A 25,110-nucleotide genomic window follows, 5' to 3' on the forward strand; every position below is an offset into this window, starting at 1 on the left:
GGTGCCTTGAGGACCAGTTTGGTATTGGAATGTCTTATCCAGAACCTTTCTCCTTCCCTTCTTATGTTTTTGTTTAATAAATATAACATGAAAAATAGATGTATAATGACCTTCTGTTAAACAAATAGAATATAACATTTTCATTCTAGTGTGTGACAAATTCTCATATTAGATCTCAAAGGTTTGTAATGTGGTAGTAAGGCAGTTGTACAGATGAATCCTAGTTTTTATCTACTCACATAGAGCCTGATATTGTTAGGAGCAAATCAAACACATGATCAAAAGAAGGAGCATTTTGCACCGTGGCAAAACAAGGTTGCACTGCAGGTAGGGTTGATTCAAAATGAGCAAAGATATTTGTGGACTACATGCATAATCAGTCAGTATTTTCCCTGCATACTAAAAATAAATAGCTAATTTGCACAGCTTGTATTGCACCTTGGTTTGTTCAAGTATCAAACTGCTCTATCCTTGTCCTTTTTATGACTTGATATATGCTTCAAAGCCCTCTCGTGACCTTGTATTCCAGCCCAGATCCCCCTCATGCACCTATGTATGCCTAAGAACCCCTTAATTTCCAAATATTCCAAACCAGAGCCGAGGTATGCCCATTTATATGCCCAGAGCATCATGATAAGCCCCATTATATACCAGAGCATCCTAATGCTCTTTTATCTACATAGAGTCCCCTCATACTCTTATGTCTGCACAGAGCCCCCTAATGCCCTTATTTTTGCCCATACCCCATTCATACCCATATGTATAGCCAGAACACTTGTGCCCTTTTTTCTGCCTAGAGCCCTGTCATGCACTTATGTTTGCCCAGAACCCCTCATGCCCTTATTTCTGCTTTGAGCCTTTCATATCCTAATATCTGTCCAGAGCCCCCTCATGCCCTTTCTCCAGTCCAGAGTCCCCTCCTATGCTGCAAAACAAGTCTCAAAGCTTACCTTCAGCTTCATTATTGATTCAAGCTAATTCATCTATTTATTTCCATATCCATGGATTTCTGCACTGGCTTGCCTCTGCTGCACACACTCTGGCTGTCCGAAGAGGAACTAGGCTCTACCATATTTGTGAATTCTGCTATTGGCACCCATGGCTTTAAAGAACAATCAGAAGATACAGACTGTGGGGAAAGCTGGAGGAGGAGGGGGTCCAACCAGTGATACACTGGCAGTGACATCACTGAAAATTCTTTGTGGAATTTTATGGGCACTGTCTGGCTGGGATTAATTTTTTTGTGGCAGCATATTCTGCAGAGCTTTACAGTTGGATACATTTTGCTTTTAATCATACATTTTATTTAATTAATGTACATTGAGGACAATAAATTGACACAATGCTCTGCATATTTTTCCCTAATTTCACAAGTTGTTTTTTTAATTCTCCATACTTCACACATTTTGCATACTTAACAGTGTGGAGAAAAAGATTGACTTGGACTATACATTGGAAGTGCTTTCCAATATGCTTTTGAACTACTTTAATTTAGCAACACTCATCAGTGGAACTTCAATAAGCATTTGTTTTGCTGACAATTCAATACTGAAAGGCATTAATGGTGGTTTAATGTTTAAAGTAACAGTAATATTTTGCAAAGGTTTTGAAGCCTCATCCCACTATAAACCTGCAGCAAATCTGTTGAGAGTTCACCACCAATCAGATGGGCCCCCAAGAGGGGGGAGGGTAGGTACTGATTGGATCCCTGCAACAAGCCTGAGCCTGGTTAAAGAGTGCCTGGGTCAGCTACTGAAGGGGGAAATACAGTACTACATAGTAGTTTTTTCCTTTGTTTTGGATAGGGCATGGCCACATCTTCCAGATTTGGCCATGTCTACCATATCCAGGTTCTCAATCAGCTCTCATATGGCATGTTAATCAGTAATAGATGTAAAGTACTGCACAGATCAACATGATTATTAAAACAAGGTGTAGGGTCCCTTAAAAAATACATCTAGCTCCAGGCCTCTGAGTCTAGGCTGATATTGAAACATAGGTGGGGGAAGAAGGCATGAGATTTCACCTATTTTTCATAAACCAGCACTGGGCTGAACCAGTTAGTGCTGGTGATATTATAGCAGTGAGACTCATTGCATAAGGTCCATCTGCCATTGTGGTAACCATCTCAATACAGGTCAGCTCATTGCTGGAATCCCTATGGAAGTGAAGACTCCAAAAATACCTACCACATATTCCATACTTTAAAAAAAAATCATTAATTGTTTTCTAAAGTCAGAGTTGACCTGGATTCCAGGCTGTTTTGCATTCAGAAAATTAGTGGATCACCAAACCACTGGAAATCCAACACAAAAAAACACAAGCCAACACTTTGTAAATCAGCCCCATCCTCTTGAACTTTGGTTCTTCCCTCCTTTTTCTGTCCACCCCCAGAGCAACTTGTTGCAAACAGTTCTGCACATACCATAGAGTACCTCCACCAAAATGTTAAATTAAATAACCTTTTGGCTTCTCAAAGCCTTTTTTTTCAAATAATGTATCACTGCTCATATAGTATATTGGCCTGTATGCCATGTTTCATAATATTTCCCTCACACATTTCATGCATATTGAGGATGAGATTGAAATTGTACTGAATGTACTGTAAAATTAATGTCTAGCTCCAGAAACTTCACCCGAGTCCAAGAGTTACTGGCTTTGCAATAGGATATCTAACAATAATTTAGCTATTAATAATATCATTATATTAGTAATTAATCTTTATAATACCAATTTTTATTTATACAGTTAAAATATACAACCTAAATACATGTTGGCAAATGTAATTTCTTATTTATAGTGCAAGTTATCAGATGCTAAACATTAACCATTTAAATTATTTATGTGTGTATACAATGTGCTAATTTATGCTGACCTCAAAATTGGTTGATGTTATTATCAATGTTGTTGTAAATTTACAGTTAATAGTTAAATGCAGGATATGAAAGGGAAAATCAGGGAAGAGGTTGCAAATAACATTGTATACAATTCTGTGGGGAATCACAATAATAGAGAAGTTATTCATAAAACACATATAATTCCACAGAAATACAATATCACATATGTACAGTACATACAGTATACAGAATGGTACCAGTGAGGTAGCTAATTGATGTAAGGGGGATATCCAAAAGGGTAGAACCACTATGATAAAGAGTCAGGGCAAAGGACATCAAAGAGAGAGTGCATGGGAGAAGAGAGAGAAAGGAAAGGTTAGAAAAAAGAGGGGGAGAAGAGTCTCTCTAAGAGAGAGGCATCAGACAGTATAAGGAGCAAAGTCAATCTTGAGTAGGAGAGGAGCCCCTTAGTGAATGAACCAAAAAGCTCAGATACTGTAGCTAATAAATTAGTAGGAATATTATAACAAATACTAGAAATATAATGAATGTGTAGACATGCCACATTTTATGCTTGATTCAGATTAAGGAGAGTTGTTAAGGATTTTTCTACAGTAAAGCCATTTCACACTTAGCCATGCATAAAATGTGAGTTATTATTTGCTGGACATATTTTGGGGTACTAGGAATATAACCTTGTTAGAGTGAAAAAAACAGTTGTGAACTTCAATGCCAGTAATAAACATTAATAAGGTTATGTACATCCTTCCATGAAGGAAGTAGTTTAGGACAATATTATGAAATGTTGGACAGACTGCCCTTCAAGCTGCAAGATCTCTAACATAAGGATGAGGTTCAGGGGAAGATGGTATGTGGAGATCTAGGGAACATGTACCAGCGATATCAGATTTTATGAGTACTTTCATGTATTTTGACACTTATAGATGTATAAAAATATTTATATTTTGTGTTCTGTCCAATAGTCAGTTGAGTTTTGCTCATGTCAGCCTCCAACTTTATCTCTTGAGGGTGTCATAACTGGAATATAGGATTAATACAGTACAGTATATTGCAAGTGTTAGTGCTTATAGAGTAAAAGGTGTAGAATCTAATGGATTCCCCAGTCTTTACCAAGAACTGCCACAAATTAAGATGATATTTGCAGTTAGAAGCCCACAGGTGGTGGCCCACTGACTACACCTACACATAACTTAGCAATTATGTCAGTCAGGTTAGCAATGGCAATGTACAGTATCAGACATTATGAATACTCTAACATAGCAATGGAGCAGGGTCATAAGTACAGGTCAGAGTCAGTGATATAGGCCAAAGTTCAGTGTGTCAAGCAAAGATGCAGAGGCAAGGCAAGCAACATCTGGTACACAGACAATCAAAATAGAAAGGTACAGGCCTATAGCTGGAGTTAGGTTAATTACCTAATACTTTGGCAAGTTGTTGCAGCCAGATTGTCATTAATAGATTGAATTTCCTACCCTATTACATCAGCAGTCAGCTGATTAAAGCTTAGAAATTTCTGAAGTACTTTTCACAAGCTACAAGAGGGTGGTTGGTGTTAGAAGAGTGTAGCTAGAGGGAGGAAGCAGTCACATGAGTCCAGAAGTAGGCATAGCCAGCCGGGAGACATGGCAGGATATTCACTGCTTACATTTGCAAGTACAGTAGGTGCAATATGCCAATTTTTGACAGAAGGTCCATTTTAGAAACAGATCTTTGAGAACATAATATGTCCAAAGGAGATAGTTGTTGAGTAGCAAGATATAAATGGATTTACCAGAATTTTTAAACATGTAATTTATAAACAAACTATAAACTACAACAGCAATTTAAACTGAAAATTGTCCAACAGCAATTAAAGTAAGGTCATGTCCCATAGAAACAGAGCACAACAAACAAATTAAAATAAACAAAATACAAGGTAAGTATAATATATATAGGCAGGGTAGTAGACAAAGGAACACACACTAGGAAAGAATAAGGTTAGGGATTGTAATTACAGCAATTAAATAGTACAGATATCCCAGGTCTGAGATCAATATAATCTTATGAGGGTTACATTATATAAACAAATCAATAATGTAAAAAAATTGCAAAAATAAGATCAATAAATTTGAAAGTATATAGAATATAAATAAATAGGTACCTCCTCGTAAAGGAAGGCATCAACGAAAAGGATTAATAAGTCAATTGATTTAATAAGAACCAATCAGTAGATTCAAATAATCTAGATATATGGTTTTAAGTCTGTTCATCAAGAATATCAATATAGTGGCCTAATTTTTGCAGGAGTTCTCTACTTTGTTATTCACATCAGGTAAAGTAGCACACCTCTCCAAATATAGCAACTGTACCATCTTTAGTTTGACTTCATAGAGAGAGAAAGACAATTTTGAGGTCCAGTGAACCAGAATAATTATTTAGCAACAGTAATCAAAATGATAATGAAGACATTTATAGCTTTTTAGTGCAGAACTAGGTCTCAATCATTAACGTTAATACAAGCACAAGCTAAAGGGTCTGGTACCAAACTTTTAATATGTACTTAGCCAGCAAAAAAACATTTAAAAAAAATCTTTTTGTCCCAAAAGCCAATGCTGGGATAGTATTAAATCATTGGTTCCTTTTTGCTCACTGAGGTGAGATACAGAGGGAAGCTTGGGAGACCATACTCTTCATGTTGACCACCAGATATATAAATATTTGTCTAAGCTGTAGATTCTATTTGTTATAGTCAAGAAAATGTGTCTGATTCATAAAACAAGTTAATTTGTTTTATATTTTTTTATTGAAGCATCAATATAGAAATTGACTTTTAATAATACACAATTAATAATTGAAAATGTTTTACATTTTTAGGTATTTGCTTTATATAAACTTCATGATTAAGCAGTTTTTTGAAGAAAGAATCATGTGTAAGGTACTTGTTGTTAAAACATGGACACCATGGAACTTGAATCACCTTTTTTTCCAAGAAAGTGATCCAAAATGCCTGTGCACTTTGTTTGTGTTTAAGAATACCATCAATTGTGTCCATGCAGCTTCTGAGTGAGTTGGTTGGTATTCAGCAAATTATTACAATACTACACTATAATGTAGCATAGCACTGTATATTCCTGTATTATTTTTTTAAAGATTGACTTTTTTTAAATTATAAAATTTATTTTAGGCAAAAACACATATTTAAAAGTAGGAAAAGTTTTCAAAATAATGACAAACTTGTATCACTGCTTAGAAATTGTTCTGTCAATTGCAATTAAGTTATATGGTTTAGCTACAGAAATGTAAGGACAGTATTGCGAGCATGGACGTAACTGTCATAGGTGCAAGGGCCCAGAGCTGAGGGCATCCCACCTTACTAGTTAAATTAACATATCCATGTGCATAACTACCATAGCTACAAGGACTGCTATTAGAATACGCCAATGTTATATATTAACTGCTATGGGGCTCCTATGTACCACCATTGGCTCCCTTACAAACTTTTGCCATGGGGCCTTCAAATACCTAGTTATGCCCCTGATTGATGTGCAGCATGTGATGTCTTATAATTAATTATTTAGATTTTTGTACTTTTTTCTTAATCCAGAAAACCAACTCTTTAGCCAGCACTCTACTAAATGGAAAACATGTGTTCTAGGGAAACAGATGGTATAGTAGACCTAACAATTGCCTTTTTTAGCCATTTCTCAATGGTTTTACAAATAATTTTACATACTGTACATAGAAGTGCAATTCATAAGTAATGTTATGTGTTGTATATATAATATCTAAACCAAATATAAATTAAGGGCACACTGTAGAAATACTAACTAACTCTAGAATTTATTCAACCACAATAAGTGTGGCCCATTAGACAATGGTAACTAAAATATTGTAGTAATAATGATGTTTCTTTACAGAATAACCTTCAGTTGAAATGGACAACCAGACTAATATGAAAGAATTACACCTACTGCCCTTTTCTGTGACATCTGATTATGTATCATTAATTACCAGTCTGTTTTTCTTCCTATATATGTTTGGAGTGCTCATAAATATTCTTTTATTAACAGTAATATATAATGATTATAAGTTACACCCCCCCATGTATCTATTTCTCTGTAACCTGGCCTTAGTAGATATTTGTTATTTAACCACTACTGTCCCTAAGCTGCTATACATGTTATCATCTGGTGATAATACAGTGTCCTTCATACAATGCTTCATCCAAATGTACTTTTATGTTTTGGCTGCTTCTACAGAGAATCTTCTAATATTCATTATGGCATATGACCGATATGTTGCTATATGTGATCCTCTACACTATCACAATATCTTAAATAGGAAAAACTGTATATTATATGTATCTAGTATATGGATATCAGGATACTTGAATTCATTTATGTTTACAACTTCAGTGTCAAAAATGTCCTTCTGTCAGTCACATACCATACACCAGTTTTTCTGTGAGGTTAAAGCTCTGATTAACATCTCCTGTCCTGGAACTGAAGACTTTTATATTGTCATCTATCTAGAATTGTTGATATATGCAGTTTTCCCATCCACATTAATTTTTACTTCTTATATAAAAATTATCAGGGTCATCCTGCAGATAAAATCTAAGGATGGCAGAAAGAAAGCCTTCTCCACCTGCTCATCCCACCTTACCATTATCATTATTTACTATACAACAGGTGTGTCTGTGTACATGATGCCACCATCAGAATACTCCAATGTCCTAGAACCGGTTTTCACAGTACTTTACGTAGTTGTCACACCCATGACCAACCCTCTTATCTACAGTCTACGGAATAAAGATGTGAAAAGAAATCTGTTAAGAATGCTGGGGATAAATCAAAGTAGCAAAAAATTGGAGCTGTAGTTCATGTAGTTACACTCAGCTAAAGTGCATCTATAAAAATAATTTTGTCATTATTTACACTGTGGATATTCTGACATTAATTATTTAATTCTACAAATAAATTAGACCTTGCATCAGGTAATATGTCTTAAACTACAATCCCCAGCATTTCCTTGATGAGCAGCCCACTTTATCAGGCAAATTTCTGTATGTTAACAACACACACAATGTTTTTTTTAATGCTATATCTTTTTGAGTACATATACAGTTCATGGTAAACTCCTGGCATGTTTAAATATTTTATTTTTATATTCTAATTTATGCTGAGTTTCAGACTCAAAACATTAGCCAGAATGGAAGTCGAATTTGCAAAATTGTTGATTTTCCAGTTAGCTGCAAATTGGTTACTTTGCATAACAATCTCCAGAAAGTCACCATATTCACACACAACTCAGCATAAAATGCCACTCCAATATTTTCAATGTATTGAACACAAATCACTTATGCCAGAGTTTCCCAAACTCCACTATTGCTGTCCAGGTTTTAAGTATAAGAGAAAAAAAAAGGAGGTTTGCGCTAGACAACCAAATTCAGTCATTAATTAAGTGCACCTGCATCGTGCAATTTCAGGGAATTTTCTGCCGCACAGTAAATCACGAAATAACAAACGTCAAAAATGTATCCAACTAAATTAGAAACATTAATAACAAAATGCAGTGCTGGTTACACTAGATAATAGTCTATTTCATAGTAAATGAAAAAGTTTTTAAAATTATACATAAAAAAGACACATTTATATATATATATACTGTATATCTCTAAAATAAATTGTACTTTATTACTAAATATAAATCACATCATATAGTGAATGATCCCATTGAGTTCAAACTGGAAGTGTTCTTTGATCTGAGATCTTCTATAAATTGCAATATAAAGTCCCAGAAAGCAGTTATCTAAATATTATAAATATCTATCCTACAAAAAGCATGGTGATCACAATAGTAGTATCTCTGCTTGATAAATAGTATTTTAACTGTTGTACACAGTCTTTCATACTTGGCTGTGATTTAGAAATGAGATTGGGCTGCCTTTAATAGCATCAATTCAGGCTGTATTACACAGTGAAGTCCAGGGCATCCCCCAGCAGCTTCATAGATGTACTCACATACTTCAGCCAGCTATGGCCCTCATTCAGAGCCGGACACTCTGAGCAGAGCGCTCGCTCTGAATGAGGGCCGTCCTCCATAAAAATGGAGCGTCTTCCTGGATGCTCGTATAGCTGTGGGTCACCACCCACAGCACATACGAGCATGCAGGATGATGGTCGCGATGGTCTTGACCATCGCGACCATCGCCAGTGTGACCAGAAGCCTGTGGTTGGGTTTTTCGACCACAAGCCCTGGAGTGATTTTGGCTCTATCAGAGCCAAAATCACTCCCACTGACATCACTAGTGATGTCAGTGGGGCCGGCTTCTGACGGTAGGTGTTCCCTTGGGAATGCCTCCGTCTGGCAGGCATGCCCCCGGCACGCCCACCAAAGGGGGCGTGCTGTCAATCAACATCGACAGCATGCCCCCTTTGATCAGACACAACGAGCGAAGGAAAGTCCTTCGCTCATCGCGTCTGGTGCATGCACACGATGGAGCTCCCTCCGTCATGCGCATGTGCAGTGCACACCATCGACCCACTTGCGAGCGGACAGCCGCTTGCTAGTGGGTCTGAATGAAGCCCTATGTTCCATGTTGCGGGGATGTGGTCTGGGGTGAAGGTTTTCCCCTCACAGTAATTAACTCACTGTCCACACCAGATAAAGTCCTTTAATGCTGTTGTAAGCGCAGCTCCTAGTAAGATTGCACTCTCCATCTGGTGTCCGACCGTATCAAAGCACATTAGCACGGGGCACCAGCAGCATGTATAAGCCCATGTTCAGTTCATCATCAGCCGCAGTATAAGTTATGGCAATGGCGGCTGGAGTATTTAGTGGCAGTAAGGTTTACCTTGTCCAGGAACACACTCAAGATAGTCCTGTGTGAATCCACCAGTTCCACAATGGTCATAGACAGGGAAAATATTGCAACTGTAATGAAGCATGGATAACTTTTCTGGAAATGATGATACAGGTGCAGCTAAGCAAAGCTAGTGAAACCAGCAAAAACAGGTTTTAATGATATACATGCTTCAACACAGGGGACTTAATTAGTTGCTCCATCAATTTTATTTAACTATCTGGACTCAAGCATGGATAACTTGAAAACATGGACTGTAAAGGCAGATTTGGTAAATGCTGGGTTATGTAGTAAAGTCAAACCCAAACTGTACCTAGAAGGCCCAAGCCAAAATTGGGTTGATTATCTCTAGGAAGATGGAGATTATAATACATTCATCACTCTCTGGAAAAGTGGACTTGATTCAGAATAGCAAGGGTGTATTGGACAAAAGTATATTTATTTTATTTATCTGAATTCACTGCATTGCAAAAGCCACCAGGGGTTAAATTCATTTAAAAATGAATGTAGTCTATTACATTCCACCTGCTTTATGGGTAATTTAATGGGGGTTCAATTACCACTGGGGGAGAGGACTAATGCAACTGTGGTATTGATTGTCACTGGGGAATCTATTGTCACTGGAGGGGAGGTATGTAATATTACAATTGGACTAATAGATATTAGAGGATACCTCTAGGCATATTTTTTCACAAAAATATAAAAAATGTTTTTAAAAATATATTTTAAACTAATTTGTTTATTTCTTTAATCAAAGTGAATAACATGATTAAACACTGACTTCATAGTGCAGTAAGAGAAAATCAGATTATTATTACCATTACAAAAATTAGAACGGGTCCTCCACCAGTACACAGGTTGACATTTACTTACATTGCTTGCTTTGGCTTTTGCTTTTAATACATACATCTTAAAAATATTCCAAGTTCCATAGATGTTTCATTAGTGACATCCTGAAATTATTTGCCACTCTCCATTAATAGACATGTCCAATCCGGTTTGTGAGACATGTTGCAACTCTATATCCATAGATATTTTCAAATTCTTTAATGAATTCCCAAATCATGTGATGCATCTTGTTTATAAAATACACAGTGGGTCTTTTTTAGAATTTGAGTCCTGTTTTATTGCTGGTGCAGTTTAAAAAAATACAGGGGACAAAAAATGTAGAGGTCATCATATGGTGCTAGTTGTAAAAATACAGGGAAAAATGGCTTAGGGCCTCCTGTATTTTTACAACCAGCACTGAGCTCCACTAGCTGGTGTGTAGCTGGTCCCCCCTGTCAAAGCATTTTCAACTCACACTAGTCAGCCAAGACTGGGAATCCCATGGGGGGTGGTGACCCCTAATACTGGGGTCTCCCTTCTCCTGAGTACCCCAGGCCTTGGCTAAAGCCACCCCTGGCCAGTGGATACAGAGTTGATAGAGTTAATAATATATTTAAAAATAATATTGTCTTTTACAGAGAGGGTAGTGGTCCTAGCAAGCCTTTTCCACATGCTGGTACTTGTGGAACTACAAGTACCAGCATGCAAGGCTTTAATGGTGTGCTAGTGCCATTGCAAAAGACAATATTATTTTTAAATACATTATTAACTCTATCAATTTTGCATCCATTGGCCAGGGGTGCAGAGGATAGCCCCAGGTACACACACTATAGGTATTTTATCTTTAACTACACATACATTCATTGAATCAGTCACCCACACTCTCCTGCACTGCAAGAGCCCAGTTCTGGATCATTAAATACAGGAACCCCTACAATTTTTGTCCCCAAAGAGTCTGGTGCTGGTTATGCTTGGATGCTTGGGGGGATGGGACCCCACACCTTTTTTGTTTTCAATTTTAACCATTAATTTGAAAAAACATGCAGCCTGCATGTATCTCACTGATATGATCAATCTGCATGTTTAGGTGTGTTAACTACAGGGATCCCAGGGAACATGGGTAGGAATCACAATCAAATACATAATTGAAAAACATGATTCTGCAACACATGATTCTAAGTACATTTGAGTGTTTCAGCTGACAAAAGTCACCTGTGTTCCTACGTTGCTCTGTGTGTTTAAACTCGGGCAGTCTAAAACCATACACAATTTTTAGTAAAATTACCCCTAACTTTATTGATTTCCCTCAATTGCCCCTTAATTTACTAAATAAAATATACAATAATAAATTCAAATTTCTGTACCTAATTGAAGTACATTGTTTAAACATTGAGTTGGAGGTGGCAAAACAACACAAGATTAAATAATAAAAACATACAAAGAAATTCAGCATATTTATGGACAATTAAAGGGCAATATTACAATCTTAATAATGAAGATTTATAGAGTATTTCTTTTTTTAGCAAACTGTCAAGTCGCTCAATCAATTTATTGGGCCATCACAATTGTGTGTAATTAAAAGGTTAATCTAAAAAAGAAAAAACAAAACAAATTCCTGCATCACATCGCAATGGGCCAGCAAAAGAGATTTATATTGTACATGATATTAAAGTGCAGAGATCTCAGTTAAATACATTTACAAACATATGATAAGCCACCAGTCACTGCAGGGTGTCTCTGCTCTGGTGATCTTATGCTACATTACATTCGCACCACTTTGTGTCATATAGTTATGTGTATTTCTAAATTGAGCATCAACTCACCTGGGGGGGGGGCTCCACTATCCTCCCATATGGCACATGCCTCTGAGCAACTTTCACTTTGTATATCACTATTCTAAATCAGTTATTTGGCACATTACAGGTACATGTAAGACTGGGTTCAATCTAGCCAAGAAGAAGCAAAACAAATTTCCCCAACATCCTGCAATGGGCTACAAGTACTGTATTTCCCTGTGGAGTGAGAGTCAAACCACGTTGAGGTCACACCATGTGATCGGGCCAGACTTTGTGACGTGTTTTAAATAGAGACCCTTTTCTGAGCTCTGTTGTGCACATATGACCAGTAGTGCATTTCGAAGACACAAATCATTGTTATATCAACCCAGTAATTTGTTGATCACATGATGAAACCATGTGATCTGTCTGATGTATCTAACGACATTTCAATAGAAAATCTTTATTTAACTTCACTGTAATAGTGTAAAAGAGCATGTTGCCTAAGAATATAATTATCATAGCAGCTCAACATGAGTCAAATTAATTGATTATTCAAACTTAATACATTTAGTATGGAGTAAGAAATAGCATAATAAAATATATTATATAAATATTTGAAAAAGAAGTGAAACGAATAGTAGAGGAATCTGACAAGAATAGTATTAGTCTAATAAAAGTTAATAAAAACTGATAATGCATATGAAACCAAAGTACATATATACTGTAGGTGTATACATATAAAAAGTCATAAATGGGGCAACAGCCATGTAAAAGTATTAATGTACTCTATAAATACAATCAGAAGCTAAGTTAATAATAGTGACAATGATGGTAATGCATAATATTTTTTTTAGTTTTTATTATAACACTGAGTTTAGTTCTACTGTCTCATTATGACCATCTGGATAAAGTTAATCCATTTTGAAGATCTGGAATGTCTCCTTTATACACAAGTGTATAAAGTGATCTCCCCCCTCCATTTAGTAGGGGCAATTTGTCCAATTCCAATAAGTTTCAATGATTTCAGATCTACATCATGGAACTCTCTAAAATGCTTAGATACACTATGGCTTTGTATTTTCTTAAAGATGTTCTGCGATGTTCCATGAATCGTGTTTTGAATGTTCTTATTGTATTTCAAATTGCAATCACAGGTCAATAAATATACCACAAATTTAAAGTTGCAATTCATAAAACCCATAATTTCATGTCTTTTCTTTTGTACTTACCAAGATTCTAGTAGTTTTATTGACTACAGTATATGTTGGCATGTTGTACATTTGTTGCTATCTCACTTACAGAAACCAAATGGTTTAGAGGGGAGCCAAATGATAGCTACTATTTCTATATCCTTTGATATTATCAATTTCATATAACTTGGTGCTAGTAAAAATTTTTATGGATTTATTCTTACTAAAGAGCAAATTAGCTATAGGTGGAATGAAGTCCCCCAAAATATGATCCTTTTTTAAAATATTGTCATTTTATTTTTAAGTATTTTTTTATCTCATAACAATGGCTATCATAAGTAGCTATAAAAGCTATTTCCCTATTTTTTTCAAACTAACTCTCATTTTTTCTATGTTTAGATTTTAATAATGATTCCCTGTCCAATAGTTTGGTTTCTTAAAATGCTTTAACAACTACAGTAAGTGTTCTGGGTAACCCTGTGAGTGGAAAGAATCTATCATGATCATGGCTTGAGTCTCCATGGTCCCAAGTTCTGAGCAACATGTAATGTAATGTGTAGGAAAAACTATAGATAACTGCAACAAACTCTCAAAATAGTAATTAACATGTTTGACACACAGTGGCTGCAATTCAATGTTCTGCAATTATAGGGACACTAGGCACTTGGTTAAAGCAGCATAGTGCTTTTACATTTAACTATTTTATTTTAATGATTATGCTTTATCTTTACTAGATATATGATTTTGCTGTCAAAATAAAATAGAATGAGGTGCTAGATATAAGGATATGAGCATGTGTGAGGCACAAAAGAGATAATTCACTTTAAATACTCACAGCAGTGACAACTTTATATATGTCCCTGACATTAACTGTTCATTTAGTAAGGATAATATTTATTTACATTACATGACATGGAGAACCAGAATTATCTTAAATAAATCAACTTCATGCTGTTTTCTGCAAAATATGGATATACATCATTAGCTACCAATGTGCTTTTTTCTTATGCGTCTTTGAAATGCTTTTGAATTCTATTATACTTATAGTGATATATAATGATTACCAGTTACACACCCCCATGCATCTATGGGCTCTATTTATTAACATTATTTTTTCTAAAATAAAGTGAAAAGGGGTGTTTTCACACCCTTTTCACATTATTTTAGTTTCACCTACAGTTACTAAAGGGCAATTGGAGTAGGATTCGTAAAATTCTACTCCAACCCCTAAGTATCAGTTATTTTTAGTAAGCAGATCGCATTTCCCATAATTGTTATGGGAAATTTGATACGACCAAAGTTACTAAAAAAATAAAAAATACAGTAGAAAGCCCTGTGATAATAACGCCTCCTGGAGGTGGCATTTTCCAGGGTCTCCCCCAGTTACTGGACTCCTGGCCTGCTCTAATGGGGAGAGCAGAGCCGGGAGTCAGACCCAGTGATCAGCTGTGTGGTCTAAACAGACTGCACAATGATACAGTGTAAAAAAAGTAAAAAAAAAAGTAAAAAAAAATTAACTTACCTGACTCCAGGGACTGGTGGGCAGGGCTCCAATGATGTCTCCCCTCCGGTCAGCTGGTCTCCCATGCTGCACTGTGGCCCAGTCATCAGGTGATCGGGTCCCAATGCAGTATGGGATATCACCTGACCGGAGGACATGGAAGACATCACCGGAGCCCAGATCATGCATGTAAGTTTAATTAAGGGCAAAGGGGGGTCGCAGTGGGGGAATGGGGGTCCGCGATCGTGGGGTGCAGGGCTTAACGATGGGGCGGGGCTTAGCTCTGGGGGGGTAGCAGCGGTGGCCGGTCGGCGCATGCGCGGAGCACTAGTAATGGTATCTTTTGCGAAAATACCATGACTAGTGTGCGGATGGGATTCGCAGGGACAGAGCTTTCTCGTTGCTCTGTCCCTGCAAGGGATTTGTAGTAAATCCCTGTGATATTGCCTGAATTTGCAATGCGAATTCAGTCGGTAAAATCACACTACAATCTGCATTACAAATGCGGATTGTAGTAAATAGGGCCCTAACCTGGCCTTAGTAGATAACTACTATCATTCATAAACCTCTGCAGATGTTATTACAGCATCTCAAGATAATACATCGTGTCCTTCAAACAGTGCTTCACCCAGATTTACATTTATGATTTGGTTGGCCCCATAGAGGATCTTCTAATACTCATTATGGCATATGACCGATATGTTGCTATATGTGATCCTTTACACGATCACTATATCTTGAATAGAAAAACTGTCTCTTATTGACATCTAGCACTTGGATATCAGGATGCTTAATTGTGATTACAATCCCAGCCTCACACATGTCCTTCTGTCAGTCACATACCATACATCAGTTTTTATAATCAGCTGAAGCTCTAATTAACATCTCCTGTACTGTATCTGAAGTGTTTTATATTGTAATCTATTTGGAAGCATTTCATTTTGGACTTTTTTCCAGTCATGTTCACTTTAACATCTTATTTAAAAATGATTAGGGTCATCCTGCAGATAAAATCTAAGGTTGGCAGAAAAAAAGCCTTCTCCACCTGCTCATCCCACCTCACCATTGTCATCACTTACTATATGACAGCTATGTCTGTGTACATGATGCCTCCATCAGAATACTCTAAACTCCTAGAAATGAGTTTTGCAGCACAATACACAATTGTTACATCCATAATAAACTCTATAATATACAGTTTATGCAATAAAGACGTGAAAATGTCACTGCTGAGAATGCAGGAGGTAAAACACAGTATTCAACATGAAGGGATAATTTGCTAAATTATTCAATCAAACATTTTGAATGACAATTAAAAATGATAATTTGTTTTCAATGGATATAAAATAAATGGTAACAGTTTTTAAAAGTGCTCTATTGTTTTACTTATCCAATTGTTCTAGCTGCTTTCACAGCATATTTTGATTTATGCATTGTCATTAGTGTTGCTTCACTCAATATGTGTTTCCTGAAATTGAATGCATAGCTATTTATATTAGACAAGTAATTAAATAGTTATTGTGGGGAAATCAGTATTTAAAGGGCACTTGCCCAGAGAGTAAATTGTCGGCTATCTGCTACTTACTGAGATATAAAACACCGTAGATAAAGTTTCTCATTACAAACTTATAACTTTGTGATCACTGATAAAAAAGGACAGGACCATAGAAATGCCAATAGCTTAAACTGACAGAAAGAAACCAGTGATCATGCCTAAAGATCAACTGGCAATTTTTTAAGTTTACCCATTACCAGGGCAAGAGTCCCTGTATTAAAGCAATGGAAGTAGTGTGAGCAAAACAGTGTATTAAAGACAGTTACCAAGAGACTGAAATGTCAAATTGCTGCTACCCACACAGATCTCCTGCACCAGTTCAACACCAAAGGAAAATATGAATATAAAGACTTCACTTATAGTATCAGATGTTTACAGGTGCAATGTTTAGTGTAAATAATATTGTTCCTGGTACTTGTGGTGTTTAAATTATGCCAGATGGTTATCCTACTGCATGCAAATACTTATGTTTAGTATACATTTTGTGGAAGTTATTATTAGAAACAAGTGGAAAGTCAGTTTGCCAGTTTAATGACCCAAGGTTCTATCTAGTCTAAAGTACTTCTTGGTTTCAAAGGGAAGGAAAAACTGTTATAATGACATGTAAAATCATCTTGTGTTAATAAAACATAGTTGTACCAAACTCCATCTTTGGTTAAGTGATTACAAAAACCAACAAATATGCAAAGGTTTTTATACCAAAAAGAAGAGAAAAAGAAGGCTCTTTTTGTGGGGCACTCTTATGTAGAATTGATATATTGATTAAAATTAAACTTTAATTGCAACCTTTAAAATTCCAAAATGTATATACGACACCAAAAACATATAAATGAAGTCAAGATTGTTATGTTATAATTCAATCATATTGTGTATACTGGACATCAAATTTCAAAGCATATTAGAAAAAATATATTACATAAAGCTTTAGTATGCACTGTAAGGGTTTAAACAAATTCTAGAACCTTCCTAATAATTAATTGCCATTTGATTCCATCAGAATATAGTGCTTTATATCAGTATACCATATTGATATAAAGCATGGATAAATGTAATTGTTTGTGTGCCAATAATAAAATAAAGGTAAATGTAATATTTGGACTGAGGGCCTAATTCATGGATTTATATAAATTGGATAATAATGTAAATCTTCATTGTTTGCAAATCTGCACATGTGCACAAGCCCCTCTGTGCATGTGCAGATCTGTTTCTGCAATATCAGTCACAGTGCCCATTAGCTGCAGCATGATTGACATACTGTAAAGTACTGATGGTGTTTGGGTGTAGTGCTGGTGGTATGATAACAAGGAGAGTTCCAGAAAATAGGGCAGGCCTGGCCAACATGTGGCTCTCCAGCTGTTGTGAAACTACAAGTCCCAGCATGCCCTGCTACAGTTTTGCTATTAGGGAATGCTAAAACTGTTGCAGGGTATGCTGGGACTTGTAGTTTCACAACAGCTGGAAAGCCACAAGTTGGCCAGGCCTGAAATAGGGACATGTTGGCCTCAGTTTCTCAGTGTGCAGATGCCAGTGGCTGCATCCTTTAAAGTACCTTCACTGGCAAGGCAGCATGATTTTGCAGGACATCCTGAGTAACCTGAGGGTTATTCTAATGTACAATGCTAATTCAGTTGACTCAAGGCTGCATCTTAGGATGCATAAGTGGATTAAAAACCTGAGCAGTGGATATCTTTTGCAACTATTCCATCTTTTAGCGCAGCTGCTTCATACAATGATGCAGCGGTTGTGCTATAGCATCCATCTCTGTATCAGGACCTTAGTGCATTATTACATAAAGGAATATAATTTTTCTATTTGTAGATGTGAAAGATCTCCTCTTGCACTGTCCTGTAGTATTTTGGCATGGACAGTGAACAAAATGGGTCTAAAAGTGCAAAAGATGTCCCTATAAGAAAAATCGGTAAAATGTCCACCAGAATAGTTGTTTGAAAGTAGATACATTATTAGTGATATTGAAACCAGTAATCATCTTACCAGATTTAGTTCTGTATGTAAATGCACCTTATTGCAATTATATTGATTGCTCCATAACATACATGCTCTATTATATCAAAATGTTCAAAGGAGGTTTTTCACTTTGTCTTTATTGCTGCAATACATACAGTAATAAGTATAATTAGACAATGACAGGGTATGTATATTAATTTTAACTTGCTACATTCATGCATCACTCAAGAACCACATAACACAAAGATATACAATAGATCTCAACCTCTAAAAAGCACGGTAGAAATTGCATAATTTAAAAGGCTGAGACTTTAGCCTAAGTAATGAATTGTCTTCAGAACTCTTGAACATGTTTGTCTCCTATATGATATACATGGTAGTTCCAATGCAATAGTGAAAAATTCATAAGCTGAATATTCAAGGCCTGGTGTCTCTATGGAGACTGGTCTGACAAAAAGCATAATGCCTCCCAAATAGACATTGCAATCAAAAAACTAGAAAGCTTCAAGGCTCTTTTAACCTTAGGGTGTAAGGTCATACAATTATTTACATTCATTCTCCAGGGAGAAACTTTGAAAACTACTGTATGTTTGATTAAAAAATAATAATTTAGAGGGGTGTGGAATGGCTGGCTTGCTGAACGGCATCACCGATACTGAGCTCCTGCTCAAAATACAGACTATACCTCCTTTTTGCCCTTCCTGCTGCCTACTTTCCCTGGATTCAGATACCTGACCCCTTCCCATCTGCCCAGTGCTCAACCCAAACTGACTCACAGCATTTCCTTTCAACCCCTGGAACAAGGCCTAACCGCACCCATGGAGACACATCCTCAAATTTGAGCACTTAGCCCGGGAAATCTGGTAATTTCACCCGGGCCCCTATGCACACCACTGCAGCTAGCCATGCAGGTCACCTGTCCATAACCGAGGGCAAGCTCCCCCCAAGAGTGCCTCAGCTTTAAACATACAGGCAGTGATCTGCTTTCCTCCCCCTGTGTTTTTTCAGGATAAAAGCGGAGCTGACACTTGTATAGCAGTTCCCCTTCTGCTGGAGATCTGTGTTGTGGTGGTCGAGTATTTATTCATATCCCTGTCTCAAGCCAAAAGCAAAATGCCTCCAAAACAGACATTGCAACCACAAAACTAGAAAGCACCAAGGCTCTTTTTAACTCCTTAGACTGTATGGCCATGCAATTATTTATATTCATTCTCAAGGTATGACCTTTGAAAACTACTGTATGTTTGAAAATAAAAAGTAAGAGGAATGTGGCATGGCTGGCTTGCTGATGGGCACACCAATACTGATCTCATGCACAAAACATCAACTATACCTCCTTTTTATCCCTCCTGCTGCCTATTTTCCCTTTATTCAAATACCTAACCCCTTCACACCTGCCCAGGGCTCATCATAAAGTGGCTAACAGTGTTTCTTTTCAACCCCTGGACCAAAGCTGGACTGAAGCCCATTGAGCCGCAGCATCAATTTGAGAACACAGCCTGGGACTTCAGGTAATTTTACCTGGCCTCTTTGCATACCACCACAGCTGGCCACGCAGTTCACCTGTCCTACACTGAGGTCCAGCTCCCCCAGAGTGCCTCAGCTTTCAACATACAGGCACTGATCTGCTTTCCTCCCCCTGTATTTCTTCAGGATAATGGCAGAGGTGACACACTTTATAGCAGTTCCCTTTCTCAGTGTTGTGGTGGATGAGGGAAGTATTTATGTCCCCATCTCATGCCTATATTATTGTATACCTACCTACATTACACTGATGCCGGACTACTTAGTCAAGCCACGAGGATTCATCTTGTGACTTAAGGATAGTGGTTGCTCTAATTCAACTGAGATCTCTTTCACCCTGCATCTCTCACTACATTTAGATTTGCTCACTCTTCTGTGACTCCAGTTTTTCACTGTTAGTTCAAGTTTACATTCTGGACTGTGCATGATCCTCATTATACTTGAACTGTATCCTGTAAATTTCTACATACAACACTAATTTCTGGTTTTCAGTTGTCCAGATAATTTTCCAAGTTATTACTATTTATACCCTGAAATACCACCTGTGAAATACTACCCATGAAACTACTACTACTGTGAATTCTACCAGTGAAACTACTACTACCTCTTGAAATAGTACCTGTATCTACTTTGATAGTGTCCGTGGCTCTTTGGTGATGTAAGCTTTACGCTGCTGTTCCCCTTCTGTTCCCAGAGCTATGGACACAACCTACTGATATTTTATTGCATCCTATCTTTAACCTGACACATTATTCCAGCTAGTTATTATGAGCATAGTGGAAACCAGAGCCCATAAAGGAGCCTCACAGGAAATTTCTGAACATTTCTGAGAGCGTGAGAAACAAGCTTCAGATTCACCACCAACATATTGTACATCTCAAACTATGATGGATCCTAAATTTGCTCCCTCCACCTTAGAGGACACATAATTTCTTTAAAAGAGGATATTAGATCTTAAAACCTCATTTAATACTGCTCTCCAATCAGCTATAGGGGAAATTAAATCTTACATAGCAGCCCTGGATACACACACATCCACTCTAGAATCACATGTAGATAATAACCAGGACTTTCAGAATCAAATAATGAGTAATATTACCTTTTTACACAATTAATTGGATTCCTCAGAGATTAATCGCAAGAGAAAGAACAACCTACATCTTCACAAAATTCCAGAATAAATTTCTGTCTCAAATTTGGTATCATACCTCAGCGACTATTTGTGTCCTTGGTCCCATCGTTGTCTGAGTCGGTAATTTCAAATAGGAAGAGCTCATCACACCCTGAGGCCTAAACCTAAGGAATCTGACCCCCCCTCCCAAGATGTTATTCTCAGACTGCTTTACTTTAAGTTTAAGGACGGTATCACAATTCCTAGCAGGAATTCCACCTCAATGTCATTTGGGGACTCTTGGATACAAATATTTAAAGATCTGGTCACGAAGACTATTGCAAAGAGACATGATCTCCGTACAATCACTGCAACATTTTGGGACACTGCTTATAAATATTGATGGGGATATCCATCCCTGTCTTCTGGTGGACATTGAAGGCCGCTTTCACTCCATTTTATCTATGTATGAAGGGATCCAATTGCTTTGCAAATGTTGCCTGGTCCCGAATTCTGGTCCTATTTCCAATAGTTCTGGTGCTTTAACTTTGATTTACTCCCAGAATGTGTTCGATTTCATGTCAATTTACTATACTAATGATTGCTTCCTTTAATTTTATGACTATGTAAATCTTTATACTATATTCAAAGATGTTATGTTAGACTTCACAGTCAATGAGTTCTACTACTCAGTTAAATGTATCTATATTTTATATAGTCCACTTCCATATTTTATTTTACAATTATGTCTCTGTTTGCGTAAAAACTTATTTCTGGTTCTTCATAACCTCGCTGTCCTTGTTAATTAGGTCAGACATTACTTTCATTTAGTTGGGTACATATTGTTGCCGTAGGTCTATACAAACTAGTTACATTTTATATCTTTGTAGGCTCTGGATGGGTGGAGTTTGTTTCAGGGATTAATGCATACAATTTAATTGAGTTTATACCTAACCATTTATATTTGATTTGTATACCATACTCGAGCTCAATTTTTTGTAGAACACAACTTTTGAGGCTGTTTACTTGGTTTACGGAGTACTCCCAGTCACTTATTTTTCTTTCTTGTCCTATTTTCTTATTTATTTTGTTTTTCTGTTATATTTTATTGCTACTATGTTTTTTATGTCTCTTTTAGCATGGTCTAGGTTCACTTTTTCTTTCTTATCTGTCCAATGTAATTTTTTTTATAACTTTTCATTATGCCACTTACACTTGTTTGTCTATCAACACTAAGGTTTTTAACTCCCCACAGAAGTGCTCACATCTCCATAGGTCCCTCAAAAAATTACGTAGTGATGTGATATTTTTGAAGAAAACCCACCTTAAGAAAGATTCACATCCATTTCTGTCCTCTGAACTTTTCCCCTCAGTATGGTACTCCAATATTGTCACTAAGCATAATGAAGTGGCCATTCTTCCCAAAGATTCCCTCCCCTTCAAATTTTTAGATTCTAAATGTGACAATGAAGGCAGATATATCATGATACGAGGTAAAATTGGACATGAGGAGGTTATGCTGGCCAGAACCGTAATTATACATTTTGGTACCCTGTGCCAGAGAGAGCATTGGCAGCCCCATTATTTAAATAGGGACATAAGATAATACAAACAAGGGAAAAAGACAAACAATCTCTCTTGCGCTCCAAACGTACTCAACTTCATTCGTGTAAGGCAGTTTTTCTCCAATGATGAGACTGCTCACATATGCACATGAAAAAAATACTAAATAATGCCACAATAGTGTAATATTGTAAGTAATATAGTTCAGTTCTTGCAAAGGTGCTGAGAATGGAAATGAGTGAATGGAAAATCCTCCCCACAAGAGGGACACTTCTAAGAGATTCCAAAGGAGATCTTCAAATCAGAATCAAAACACCAGATTTGTGAAGAATGCAAGATGTAGTGGGTTCTTACATGAATGCTTACTTCAAATAAGTTGGTGCAAAACACATAGCAGTTTCTTTATTCTCCATGTATTCATCAATAAAGTGGATGAATAATTTCCAAACAATCTCCAAAAAAACAGAGAGAATAAACATGTAGTTAAAACTGAAAATAAATGTATTAAACATACAAAAGAAAAACAAAGTTTTGTAGACAGCCATACCCAAAAATATGGAATTTTACTGAAGATGATACCCAGGTAAATTCAGTGTATTATGTGTGTACTGGCCATGCTCTAAACCAATGTGTGACACTCCTTTCTATGCATTTCAATGCACTGTGGCATCTTCTTCAAGTAGAGTGTCAGTATAATTGAACTAGAACATGGATAAAAACTTTCAAAATCCAAATTATAATAATGCATATATTGCTTGAAAATATATATGGAATAATAAGTCACTGATATTCCAAAGTAACTTACCACTCCTTATGACATATAGTTTGGATCACTGCATAAAATGCCAGCTGTGCCATTGGGCTTGTGAAGAAACTGCCTGCACAAATCTAATTGTGCTTATATAGGCTGAAGTTGCCTAGCAACCATGGTCCGCGGGCCAATGAAGTTGGTTTAACATATAACGGGACTCGGAAATGTCGGCACCACGAGGACCTCATGTGATGTTGATAGTCGGGTTCCACATCACAGCAACCCAACTCAGGGCTTATACCATGCCACACATGCAAGGCATCACAACTCTCACACTAGGCATCCTAAAGGTGCTGTCAGGTGTTTAGTACAGGTCACATGATCGAGCCAACGCAGACTAAGGCAAAAATAATGCAGAGAACATCGTAGATCCCAGAATGCATTGTGGAACGCAATCATGCATTCCACCAACGCTGGCTGCACTTTGTTGAGAGATATGTAAAAAACAGTGGTTTAAAAAAATACCCGATTAGCATCTTATCTAAATGACATAGTACATAAAGAAATCAATGAAAAACACATACAACATACATATAAAGAATTCATAAAAATATACATAAAATTATCTGACCTTTAGGTTTAAGAGTATTAAAATCATAGATATGCAGAGAACATCATAGGTCCCAAAATGCATTGTGGAACATAATCATGTGTTCCACCAATGCTAGCTGCACTTTGTTGAGTGATATGTAAAAAACAGTGGTTTAAAAAATATACCCGATTAGCATCTTATCTAAATGACATAGTATATAAAAAATCCATGAAAAACATACAACTTACAAAACAACCCTATATACATAAGATAATACACCTATAAAAGGGCCATGGCCTCATGGGGAAGGGCCAGGGAAGATATAGGTGAGGTTAGGAGATGCTGGTGATAAAAAATAGAGGGAGCTACATGTGAGAATGATAATAAACAGGAAAAATGACAGGCCCAAACTGCACCCTGTGCCCTGTGGTGCACTGTGCCATGGCACAGATCGCATGACCCTAGTTATGGCCCTGACACTGGCCAACCTTTGCGCGCCTAACACAGGCCAATCACAATTTTTTTATAATATTTTTTGAGAACTTTGTGATTATAGAAAAATTTAAAACTTTAGTAGGTGGTAACTTTAATATGTTACTGACTCACTTGGACAAATTAGGTCCCTGCCAGATGGGAGAGCTCCCAAAATAATCTTCTTTGCAAAAATGCATGGCCGAGGCAGGTCTATTGAATATTTGGCATTTTCTTAATCTTAGTGTTTATGACTACACTTTCTACTCTAATCCTCATGATACATATTCCTTAATAGATCTATTTTATGTTGTGCCTTCTTCTCACAAATAGCATGCTAATCCTCGAAAGTTCCAATAACTTGGTGAGACCACTCAGTACTAATGGCATCTTTTGAAATTTTTGAAGCAACAGGAGGTAGGCCATTTTGGAGGCTTAATGAATCTTTACTGAAGATTTTTCAATTTCAGGAATTAATTAAATCTAAACTTCTGGGCTATTTTCCTCTCAATTCCCAAGATGAATGTAATGTTTCAACGGTTTGGGAAGCTCATAAGGCGGTCATTCAGGGAATAATAA

The 25,110-nt window shown here is 36.8% G+C and overlaps 1 protein-coding gene across 1 annotated transcript; it reads left to right on the top strand.

Annotated features, from left to right (window-relative positions):
• The first annotated feature begins 6,771 nt into the window (after positions 1-6,771).
• On the top strand, positions 6,772-7,716 carry LOC148534990 (putative olfactory receptor 1F12P). Its single transcript, XM_088464861.1, has one exon. It carries the CDS (start codon positions 6,772-6,774, stop codon positions 7,714-7,716), a length of 945 nt encoding a protein of 314 aa, XP_088320987.1.
• Positions 7,717-25,110: the final 17,394 nt, after the last annotated feature.

This window comes from Taudactylus pleione, unplaced genomic scaffold, assembly GCF_031769625.1.
Source record: "Taudactylus pleione unplaced genomic scaffold, aTauple2 ptg000061l, whole genome shotgun sequence".
In the NCBI taxonomy this organism is placed as follows: Eukaryota; Metazoa; Chordata; class Amphibia; order Anura; family Myobatrachidae; genus Taudactylus; species Taudactylus pleione.